The 11,846-nt window shown below is 37.3% G+C and overlaps 2 protein-coding genes across 2 annotated transcripts; one reads left to right on the top strand and one right to left on the bottom strand.

Moving 5' to 3' along the window:
* Window positions 1–91: 91 nt before the first annotated feature.
* On the bottom strand, window positions 92–10,292 carry LOC149588147 (receptor-type tyrosine-protein phosphatase R-like). The gene is made up of 16 exons (XM_089863061.1): window positions 10,079–10,292; window positions 9,120–9,319; window positions 8,918–9,031; window positions 8,534–8,725; window positions 8,337–8,474; window positions 7,270–7,502; window positions 7,126–7,206; window positions 6,630–6,729; window positions 6,408–6,486; window positions 5,661–5,737; window positions 5,439–5,576; window positions 5,264–5,377; window positions 5,014–5,177; window positions 4,836–4,949; window positions 4,321–4,406; window positions 92–3,917 (listed from the first exon to the last, which is right to left on the bottom strand). The coding sequence occupies exons 1-16, from the start codon at window positions 10,182–10,184 to the stop codon at window positions 3,868–3,870; spliced, it is 1,986 nt and encodes a 661-aa protein (XP_089719187.1). The 5' UTR covers window positions 10,185–10,292; the 3' UTR covers window positions 92–3,867.
* A 424-nt stretch (window positions 10,293–10,716) lies between these two features.
* LOC149588146 (huntingtin-interacting protein K) lies at window positions 10,717–11,454 on the top strand. The gene is made up of 3 exons (XM_089863062.1): window positions 10,717–10,908; window positions 11,017–11,124; window positions 11,309–11,454. Exons 1-3 carry the CDS (start codon window positions 10,744–10,746, stop codon window positions 11,402–11,404), a joined length of 369 nt encoding a protein of 122 aa, XP_089719188.1. The 5' UTR covers window positions 10,717–10,743; the 3' UTR covers window positions 11,405–11,454.
* The last annotated feature ends 392 nt before the right edge of the window (window positions 11,455–11,846 follow it).

Raw genomic sequence — 11,846 nt, 5'->3', positions numbered from 1 at the left:
GTTGCTCCCTATGGACTACACCTAATAAATTCAGATCAGTCAACAAAACTAGATTAATGCCGTGTAACTCAGAACAGAAAATATACACCAATAACATTTAAAATTTTAATGGCTATCATTGTATACATAATTTAAAAATTCATATACCCGAACAATAAAACTTTGGTAATTAGCCACGTACCTAATAATTCAAGGGGGGGGGGAATAAATGGAATGTGTCAGGTATTCTACAATTGTTTACACACACATAGATATAGACAACAAACTCTGCGCCATTAATTAACCTTAATAAGATTGAGGCGCGTGAAAAAAACATTTGCTGCAAATATTGCATTATTATTGCACCTTAACAATACTGTTAATACCTTCAAATTCGATCATCTTATACATACGCCGATAGATCGTGAAGACGTGAATATATCATTTAAAGACAATTTCAACAGGATTTTCTTCGATCATTATAATAACAGTAACAATTTGGGGTAAAAAAATGTCATTACAACAACGAGTTTCTACAAATTAAATATGACTAGAAATCAACATTTTTTATACCCACAATATATACATTTAAATATTTCAAACCTTGCGCTTTACACGTACATTTTACATTATGTAAATCAGATTTACAAGTATAGTCACATTCAAAGTGAAATTAAGAAATATATACTAAATTCTAAACACGATACATTGACACGCTTTATAACATTTAAATCGGAAATTATACACTATTATATAATCGAACCGTATTTCTTTTTTTTTAGTATTTCGGGTTCAAGGATATTTCATTATTTTGTACGCGGACGTGGTTGTTGAAATATTGTACTGATTAAGTCATACTATTTTAAGTAAGATATCAACACTCTTAGGTAATCAAGGTATTTCAGATTACTAAACTAAAGCTTGCAACGCGATGTTTTGACTACCAAAACATTTACACAAATATTTCCTTTCAGTTGAAGGGAGTATAAAAACCCGATTTGTCACGAAGAAAACAATATTTTTATACTCCCTTTAAGCCTAGATGGCAGCACTGGATACCATTTGAAAACGACGCTTTAATTGCTTAAAACAGATGGGTTAATGTACAGCAATTTTGGTACCATTACCTTACAACTTCAGCAGAATATCAATAGCGCAATATCTTGCCATTCTCTTTACTATTTTATTAGTACACATAAGCTAACGCTCCGTTTTAAGATTTCATTTTTATAAATCTTACTGTAAGGTTTTGTGCAAGGCCGCTATCAGAGAGAATTTAGAAGGGGAGTGGAAGCCCCCCCCCCCTTTGACTCTATTAAACCGTCGTGAAAACGCCCAAACAAGATGTCGCGTTGAGCTTTTTGGGGTAGGCGAGTTTCCGGTCACGTGTTCTAAAATCTATCTATTACAAACGCATCATACCGGAAATCTACCTGCCGAGATAACGTTTAGCAGACGACGTTGCGCTACATTCCAAACCACCCCTTCCACTCCCCTTCTAAATTCTCTCTGCCGCTATATGCTGATATACGCGATTTGTCCGCTGGATGTCGCTGTGTATACAGGGTGTTTAGAAAGGGTGGAAGGACCTAATTTCAATGGGTTCTATTAGCAATTCCGAGTCGAAAATGTTCTATGGCAATTTCCCCCAAGGGCCACCGTTAACATTCTAGTTTTACCTTGCCAAAGGCAGGAGCCAATCAGAACTCGTCCATGAGGGCGGAGCTAAAAGTAGCCTTTGCCAAGCTTAGAGGGCCAGTTAGCTCCACCCCTCGATTATAGCGGCATCTAGTGGCATTTGTTTAAACTAAACGACCTATGATTTTTGTACAGTGCTACCATCTAGCATTCAACCTAAACCTAAAAACAAGCGGCGTTCGTTATTTTAATTTTAGATATTACGCGTTAGTAAAATTTACAATATTCAACTTTGAAATAACTTTTTGACACCTGAAATAATCGCGTTTTTAACATTATATATATAATATAATCGACTTATGACATATTATGGTATAATTTCACGCGTTAAATTATACACAAAGCTTATTTTCATCTAAGACATTCAAACTGGGCTTTATAAAAGTGAGCATTTTTTATGGGACTGAATATTATACGGTGTCATTGAGTGTATAAGCGTGAATTTATTAGCAAGTACACGAATGCGTAATTAACAGACTGCTAAAAAACATGATCGACAACCTGACGTCAGAGGGGGTTAAGATAGTGATTAAATAAAGCTATATATACACATTCACGTGAATGATTATAAATTCATGATGTGAGCTTATGTGAAGTACAAGCCTCGAATATTGGATAAAAACTATACAAATGGGTATAACAGTGATCCGCGTTTCATGGAACATTCTGTGACGGCAAGCTTTTTGTGAAAAAATCTGATGCAAAAAGTCAGGTGGTATTATTATGACGTAGTAATGTTAACTTAGGAGCAATATACAAACATCTTTTGGACATCATGCAAAGCAATTTAATTTTTTTGTATTTTACTAATTTTATATGGCAGGCAAATCAATTAGTGGTTCATTTGTACATATTTGAAGGTCCAGGGTCATTAAAGTTTTCCTTAAAAATTTAGAATAGATAAAAAATATAGGAATACCATTAATAGTGGTACTGAGAGGGGAGGAGCTATGGGGATGTGACGTCAATATTGGTCGTCTAAATTGTATGGCCGCCTGGTTGCCAAAAGCGAGGTAAGAGATAGGAGGGTGTGACGTCACGAGAAAGTTCGTGGTAGCGGACTATTCCTCAGATTAAATCAAATGTCGGCTCTTGTGTGGGAGCCCCTAACATGCTGGCTAAACTCCTAAACACTAATTTTACTTTGACAAAGGCAGGAACCATTCATAAATCGTCCAGAAGGGCGGAGCTAAAACTAGTCCAAATTGCTAAGCTTAGTCCACCTCTCGACTACGGGAGGAGCATCTAGTGGCATTTGTTTAAACTAAACCAGAGCAGAGAGACTTAATTACTTTGGCAAAATCTGATCATTTAAATTTCTGCTAATTACCTGGCGAATATTAAGATCAATTTTACAAATTTAATTTTAAAGGTAATTTATTCTAAAAATCTAAAAAAAAAAACTTTTGATGACCATGGTCCTTAAAGCAAGTAGTCCACTTAGCCTCGCGAAACCGTATCGTTACCGTTTTAAGTTCGTAAATCATCCGAAAGAGGGCGCCCATTACCTATGTCCGAAAGCATCGTTCAAGAAACGCTATCAGATGGCGTTCTGTACGTATTTGGATACGTGACGTTACGTTAACGGTACGGTTTCACAAGGCTTAGTGGACTACTTGCTTTAGTATGGGAAGGTGTAAGTCATTACAAATTAAACTTTTTACGTGATTATAATAATTTTTGAAACTTTACAATATCTAACCTACTCTTAAAAATAAAATAGTTTTAATAAGAGATTGTGCTTTTAAAAATGTAAATTTATGTCAAAACTGTTTCTACCATAGCCATATAATAATTAATTGACTAGTTTTTAACTGTCTTTTATACAGTATAAATTCAGACAATTAGTAATTAAAAATTTACACGAGTTAGTTAGTTAGTTAGTTAATTATTTTTAAGAGTAGTTAATCGACGTACAGAATATACTTCCATTAATTTAAAAGTAATTTAAATAACCTGAGATATCATTAGCTATAATGACTTAGCTAATCAATTAAGCCAGCCAATCAATCCATCGATTGTTACTTACGAAGGCAAAATGACCGTGACCAATTGTAGTAATAATTAATTAATTAACCTACCAAGCTTTCAAATAATGAAAGTACACGATGATCCGAACAATACGCGCGAGTACACACTCACAAAAAATTAAAAAAATGACGTCACAACATGTAGAGACATCACAGTAAATTAGGAATAGATTTTCTTGAGAGCGCTTACGATGGTACTAGTACAATACGCTGAAAAAAGATACCATTTGTAATAATATCATTCATTGCAAATTTGAAATTTGTGTTTTGGTATTGATGCTTTTTTGGAAATGGCTAACTCGATTCGATTATACGACCATTTTCTTAAGCCTTGGAACGTTAATTTAGAAAAATTTTGTTGTATACCTCGCACATGGCTCAACCTCTTTAACTTCTTACGGTTATACCTTAAAAATTTTCTCTCCCACACATTAAACAGGAACTAGAAAGCCGCTCGACTTTTTTTTTTTTTGAACAATTTCTCTCTCTCGATACATTATTTTTTAAAAATTTTTCAATTTTACAGCCTAAGTATTGCCAGAAGGTTTTTTTTTTTTTGGTATATTTTGTGACACGAAAATTTCTGCTGTACAGTCTTTTTGAATTCACTCACCATTCTGTTCAGGAAGGCTTCTTTCGAATAAACTTAGAGCTTGATGAACAAATTCATACTGCTCAGCCGTTTGTACCATTCCACCTCTGCAACGTTTAGAAACTTTACTCGTCACTTTACAATTTCCTCATTGCGTTAGTAACGTAAACCACGCCCTCAAATCATCGTTCAAGTGGTTACGTATAGATAGTGCGCTCTTAACTTTAACCGCGCTTCAGTGTTGCCAGTAATTTGTGACTGTTGCTAGCATCTCGGATTTGGAACTGAATGATACGAATCGAACAAAACTACACGATTTTCAGTCTGTCGTACATAGTGGTTGAATCGCACTCACAAATGACTGACAACACTTGTCTCCGCACTATCTATCGAAGCCACTCGAGAAATGGCGTTCATTCAAAAAATTCATTCGTTTCAAGCGACATCTACCGATATTAAAAATAAATACGAAAAGAGGTAGGTAGATGTCGCTTCGAGAGTTGAAAACCTAAAAAAAATGGTTCTGGTAAACTTACCGGTCTAGCCTTAAGGAACAAACTATACCAAGAATGTCAACCATGCTTTCCTCCAGCAACTGTTGTATACCAATACTTGTAGCTATAAAACACCCTGTTCTCCCAATACCGGCACTTCACAAACGTAAAATTAAATTAAAATTTGGAAAAAAAAAATTGACACGTGCTTCCTTCTTACCTGCAATGAACTACAACGGGTCCCTTGACCCCTCCATTATTATTGTGCCTGAGTGCTTCAACCTCCAGAGCCATGGCTAGAAGTTGTTTGGCTGTGCTAGGAGTTTTATGGTCTGGCCAGGCTGTATACCAGAAATGGAGCACCTGGTGAGCTTCCTCACCATACTAACGCGAAATCAAAGAACATAACAGTCATATTCACTGATCTCAATATTCCTAAAGAAATGTCTCATATCAGGTTTCCGTCTTACTTTTAGGAATAGTTCTCTAATTGTATAACCATCCCTATGGACCATTTTAGTAACAGTAACTTGAACATCACCGTACCAGTCACTATGAATTGGAACGTAAGGTTCGCACTTAACCTGTAAGATTCAAATTAGTGAATATTTTCGAGTCTTCAAATTTTGCCGACTGCTAATTAACCTTATTCTTTTCCTTTAGTTTAGTGATCATAATGATTATCGGTGATCTATTGTTCCACACCATCCTCCAAAAATCATCAACCGTGTGGGCCATGGGCCCTTGAGTAGCGACGTACGCTCTCGGTTCCCCATCGTATCCCTTTCACAAAATATCACACATCCAAATATTGAAAAAGAAAAAAATCTAGCTTCGTCTTCTTAATATTGTTCAACAAAGATTTACCCTGATATAATTAGCATTAATGTAATGATCTAGAGCATCGTCATTGCAATTTCCAAGTAGTACTCTTGTTGATTCATCTGTTAATAAAATTGTATTTGGACAACTTTACAAAAAAATAGTGGTTAACTATAAATCGCCAAGAAGACTAAGAAGTACTGGTGTGCGAATAGCCCTGAATCGCGCCTTAAGTCAATACCTGATAAGCTAATATCATAAATACCATAATTACCCCTGGGGTAATTATGGTACTTACGCTAATGTCATAAGAGTCAAGTTTCGGCTTGAAACTCAAATAGTTGAATCATCTCGCATTCATACTGACAAAGCTAATATCAATGGACAGGGACATTGCAGTCTGCCTGAGTGGTCAGAAGTAAACCAAAGGGGGACATTGCAATTCTCCTGAGTTTCCAGCAATAAACCAAAACGGGGGGTGGGGGGACATTGCAGTCTGCATAAGTGGCCAATTAAAAACTAAAATGGAGTACATTATGGTACGCTTAAGTATCCAACAATAAACTACAGTACATTTCAGTCTGTGGCAACAATTAAACCTAAACGGAAACACTACATTGTCTGCCTAAGTTGCCAAGAATAAACTAAACAGGGGACATTGCAGTCTGCTAAAGTGGAAAACAATACTAAAACAGGGTACATTGCAATATGACCAGTAACAAGACTAAAACGGTGCACGTTGCAGTCTACCTAAGTGGCCAACAATATAAGACTGCTAAAATGTTTACTTACTTGGTAGAATGGTTTTGTAACGATTTTTGGTGCCACTCCCAGCAATCTCAACTTTTTCTGGATGATTCATGGGAATTTCCTTAATTTTGAATATAAAAGGATTATAAAATAAATATAAAACAAACACAGCACCCATTTAGCTAAAACACCGCGCAAATCAATAGAAATAAGTGGAAAGAAGAAAAAACGACGCATATTTGTTAGCAGGAATGACCAACTGACCCAGAACTCTGTATGCAAGGCTTTAACGTCTTTAAGGCAATTTCTTAGCTGCCGCCTTGTCATCCTATTTCCCGCCGATATTAAAATTTCTTCAGCCGTGCTAAAGAAAGTTACGGAAGTCATCACTAAAGCATTATACCTCGACATGTTAAATTCAGAGCCCAAAAGTGTACATTAAACCCGCCCCCAACATGCTTCATTAGTTTGAGTGCGTATCTACTGTAGTTTAATTCAAGATACTGTAAAGAGGGCATCGACGGGTGGGAAATAATTATTTTAAATGCGTCACAGGCACCACGTGACGCTAAGAAACAAAGACACCGCGTGGCACTCTGGGATATAGGCCTAGTACACTTCCTCTGGTCCAAAACCAGCTTTTAAATTCCCGTTTGCCTTTTTAAAAGTGGACACCTCAATTTTTTGAAATGTACATCATGTTTGCAACACTCAGTGACCCCTTTCAAGTTTCAAGCGCATTTGGCCCAACTTAACTTACCATTGTTTCCTGTGACAAGCGGTGTGAAGATTTTCTTGAGATCTATTCAGGTCTAATGTCAAAGAGGCGTTCGATCCCCTCCTTAAAAATATTTGTAACGTTACTTTTAAGTATACAGAATGCCTGTGAGATATCTTTAAGTACCGTTCTAAAAGGCCTTTGGCTTTGACCTTCAAGGGACTTCGTACTGGACTGGGGCTTTGTTCCGATTCTGTTTCAGTTAAATAGCTATCTCTATTTTCTGGCTGTATAGTATCAGCGTGTTTAACTCGAGGTTTCATGACAGGCTGATAAACTATGTGGCGAATATCATTGACGCAATCGGAGTTTGTTAATCGCGATTTCTTCATCAGTTCTCTTCGGTAACAAATGAAAACCTAAAGCCAATGTCAAGATATTAAATATTAAAAATCAGTATTGGGGGGATTTTGTCCGGGGGGATTTAGTCTGGGGGGATTTAGTCTGGGGGGATTTTGTCCGGGGGGATTTAGTCTGGGGGGATTTTGTCCGGGGGGATTTAGTCTGGGGGGATTTTGGGCCACACCCAGACAAAACAACATCTCTCTGAAAATTTTACAGTTCCCTCATAAGTCCCTTATAAGAGAGGTCAGGGAGGTGCGGTCTAAGATAGCTCCTCCCCTTTAAGCCAAAATGGCGTTTAACTTTACAGAGTGGAATGATGGCTTAAGTTCTCGTGTTAAGTCAGAGAAATTTTCACGCCTTAGGCCACTTCCTATTCTGATCACTCAATAGCTTTTTATTTTCCATAAGATAGCGCTTGTTATAAGAAAATGTGGCATATAGATGGCGCACATGGCAAACTGAGGTAGATAGTTAAAGCAAGTCTCTGCTGCGGTTTAGTTTAAACAAATGCCACTAGGTGCTCCCATAGTCGAGGGGTGAAGTTGACTTGCCCGATAAGCTTAACAAAGGCTAGTTTTAGCTCCGCCCCCATGATTGGTTCCTGCCTTTGGCAAGGTAAAAATTGTTTTGTAGGAGATTAGCCTACATACTAGGGATGCCACAGGAAGCGACATTTTATTTAACACTACGTTCAGAGTCTTTAGTTTTTGAACAACCAGTGACCGAACCCAAGAGGAGCTCCTTCAACTTATGAGTCAGAAGTGTCAGACACAATTTGAATTGACTAATTAACACATGTGTTTTTTCAAGTTGGCAGTAAAGCGGTAAAAATTACATGAAAATAATACCATTAAGAGTGAGAAGGCAAAAACTGCAAGAAGGCTGGAAGAGATAATGAGTGGTAATTGCCACGACGACCAGATATGATTCCTAAAGAGGGTCCATATTCTTATATCATCATGACTCGATCGCAACTTCAGTGATGGCTAATCAGAGTATAAATTTTTTTAATGACAGACTCTTAACTATTATGACCTTCATATACCTCTTTGGTTCCTTTGGCTTCAATTTTTACAACTCTCACGGGACGTATGTCTCTCTCGAGCCTAATCCTTGATATTAAACGCGCAACTTCGGAGGCTGGCAACAAAACTGCGAGATCCTCCTTTATCTGATTGTCTTGAAGGTCATTGGCCATCACGTACACGCAGTACAACTCTACCACTCCCTCATCAGGCTACATAAAAAAGAAACGTGTCACGCGTGATATATGAAACGCGTCACGCGTCATATATGACAAACTCGCGACACAGCGTTAAAAGATTGTCTTGTAGTGAAACTTTAAACATAATTTTCAATCTGAATTCATTTTAATGGAAGTTTCTTCACTTGGAGGCGCGCTATTACGTATTTTGAAGATGGTGTATACCTTAACGTGACTGACACCAATGTTTTTCAAAGGCAAATCCAACTGCTGAGAAAATGATTTCTTCAGCTTTTCAATTAGTTCAGAATCTAAAGTCCTTGATTTCAAGTCCAATTCCTGAGATATTGAAAGAAAGATTAACAAACGTTGCATGACGTAGTACTGCCAAGTCCCTATACGCGTAACTTGAAAAAGTGGGACTTACAACAAGTACTTTATAAAAAGAAGGAATGGGATCGGTTGCTTCGTACGGCTGTTTTGGCACTTCCACCAAAGGAGATTCAGACAGAGCTTTGTCAGGTTCATTGCCGGCAGTTGCCATGTTGGAGCTGAGGGGCTCCTTCTCAGAACCTTCCAACCTCACATTCTGCTCCCTCCTTTCCACGCTCAATACTGGACTACATTCTTTAAAAATACGCGCCAGTGTTACTATTTTAGCAAATTAATCTAAGAATTAGATACGATATGCATTGTATAACTGCACATGCGAATAAACACGTTAATCAGTTATGCAAATGAACCATTTTTGATCACTAATCAATATTTTTCAAATGCATTTCTGGGTGAAAACAGAGTTGCCAAGTTAGGTGTTATCCCACTTTCTTTTCACATTATATCATGTCACACTATTGTGACTAGTTGATTTAACATGATTCAAAAGTGTCTCTAATGTATTTCTGAACGACAGTACCATCAATAGACTAATGGCACCCCATGTTATTTCCCCATAGAGCTTAATACAGTCGAAGGCGGAGGACTGCCATTACTCTATAAAAAAAGTACTCTAAAAGCCATGGGGAAATAGAGTAGTGGCACTCCGTGTTAATTTCTCATAGAGCGTAACGTAGCCAAAGGCAGGGAGGTGCCATTACTCTATAGGTAGCGAGTAGGAAACTTTTACATGGTTTTCACTAAAAAGCTAGAAAAATAATTCCTATCCATGAAAGGAACATCAATTTGGTCTCTGCCCTCCTATTCTACATATTAGTTGCACATGTTTATAAATATTGTCATGCAATAAAAAATTTTATTTGCAAAAAACGATGTTGCAGTGAAGCCCACTGGGCTAACTTCTGACAGATGAGACTAAGCCTAGCTATTTTGTAGGTTAGGTAATTTGCAAGGATAGGAAAGATCAACCAAGTCGAAACTAATCATTTTTACCTGATTTGTATCCAAGAGATATTATAATGACTATAAAAACTTCACATGAAAAATACTTTAACAATGTAATTTGGTTCAACGATTTCCTCGTCCCTACAGCCGCCATACGTAATACCACAAAAAATTATTAACTTTAAATCCTTTACATCGGTGAGGCTGGGAGCACTGTTGGGACAGGGAGAAAAGAGGTAAGATGGAGCGGTAATGATGATGCCCAACTTGCCGCAATGGAAGTCTCGCACGCAACTATTCTTCGGAAGGCGATTTTTAAGTGCTGCCGCCTAGTGTCATTGTATTTTTGTATGAGAAGTTGAGAACTAGCTTATTTTTTAAGACACTGGGGGCATTCTCGACGTTTGTAGCGTATGATCATACAGAAAAGCTGAGCATATACTGGGAGGACTTCGTTGCCGTCCGTAGGTGAGGGTACAGATTGCTAAGTTAAAGAAAAGCGCTGCAGCTGCACCATAGCTGTCAGCAGCTGTATCAGACCATATCGATTAAGTTCAGTTTTCTTCCTACTCTATGACTACGAGTATGAGTGCCATCGTGCTTAAACCTCTCTGCGTGTATTCTATCATGTCTTACCCCAGCGTATCTATCCCCTATGAAGAGCAGACGACGATACATTTTTATTTTCATTGAATCGTTAATTTCTCATCAACATGGCAGATGAAAACAACTTGGATAATCTTGAAGTAGAAGAAAATAATGCGGATGAAGAAAAACCTCAAAAGAAAGCTGCTAAACATGACAGTGGAGCCGCGGATTTGGAAAAAGTTACCGACTATGCGGAAGAAAAAGAAATCGGTGAACAAGATATCTTAAATGTGAGTCTCTCGCCAAGGCTTATACATTGGTCCATAACAAACCACATGATGTGGTCCACGTGCTATTAATAATATAATTACGTTTACGACTAACTTTATTCGATTCAGGCTATGTCAATATTTGGTGACAAACACTCCAAAGAAACAGCGGAAAAAGCAGCGCGACAGAAAGAACTTGCAAAAGTTGTAATCAAGAAGGATGATGTAGAGTTAATTGTAAGTATTTTAATGTCACATCTTACTCCCAAATCGAGTTATTTTTCTAAAAAAAAACATAGTGTTTGGATGTGAAAAGGGCACTTTGAAAGTCTTTTTAGATTATTCTAAAAATTTTTTTTTGTAAATCAGTAAATATTTGGTTTTACTGTTGTTAATGCTGAACTTCTTTCTTTAATTAAAGATGAATGAGCTTGAAGTTCCTCGCACAGTTGCTGAGCTGAAACTAAGAGAACATCATGGAAATTTGGTAGAAGCTCTTATTGCTTTAACCAATTAAGATACTTTAAACACTTGTATATTTTGTTAAATTAAAAATCTTGACACTCAGATTGGACTAATTAATAATAAACCAATGTTGTTTTATGTTGTTGTTTACATTGGGTATATTGTTGTTTTAATTTCCTGCGCGAGATGAGTTCTTTAAATTTCCTTTTCCTGAATTTTTTCTTTTTACCTCTCCGAGTGACGTATGTCACGGAGAGGTTCTAAATTCGACGTGTCTGTCTGTCTGTCTGTCTGTCTGTCTGTCTGTCTGTCTGTCTGTCCGTTGTTATACCCACGTGACCGCGTTCGCAGTTTGCAGATCGGAGCAAACGTGTATTCAATTTCCAGACCGCATTTACAGTCCCGGAAATTGTATTCCACTTACAGGCTATAACTCCATTGTCTGTCTAACAACTGTTCATTTGTCCACCCCACATGGACACCAGTCTGAACTT

Source organism: Phalangium opilio, unplaced genomic scaffold (assembly GCF_054372755.1).
Source record: "Phalangium opilio isolate 3A_F unplaced genomic scaffold, DU_Popi_V2 ptg000662l_1, whole genome shotgun sequence".
Taxonomy (NCBI): Eukaryota; Metazoa; Arthropoda; class Arachnida; order Opiliones; family Phalangiidae; genus Phalangium; species Phalangium opilio.
This window is presented reverse-complemented; position numbering and strand designations above follow the sequence as displayed.

Excerpts from the sequence above, each read along its gene's own strand:
- LOC149588147 (XM_089863061.1), bottom strand. The coding sequence starts at position 10,184 with ATGGCGGCTGTAGGGACGAGGAAATCGTTGAACCAAATTACATTGTTA. Across the intron at positions 8,475-8,533 it reads AAGCCAAAGGAACCAAAGAG|CCATCACTGAAGTTGCGATC; the intron begins GTATATGAAGGT and ends TACTCTGATTAG. Across the intron at positions 4,950-5,013 it reads CCCGTTGTAGTTCATTGCAG|TGCCGGTATTGGGAGAACAG; the intron begins GTAAGAAGGAAG and ends ACGTTTGTGAAG.
- LOC149588146 (XM_089863062.1), top strand. The coding sequence starts at position 10,744 with ATGGCAGATGAAAACAACTTGGATAATCTTGAAGTAGAAGAAAATAAT. Across the intron at positions 10,909-11,016 it reads GTGAACAAGATATCTTAAAT|GCTATGTCAATATTTGGTGA; the intron begins GTGAGTCTCTCG and ends TATTCGATTCAG. Across the intron at positions 11,125-11,308 it reads AGGATGATGTAGAGTTAATT|ATGAATGAGCTTGAAGTTCC; the intron begins GTAAGTATTTTA and ends CTTTAATTAAAG.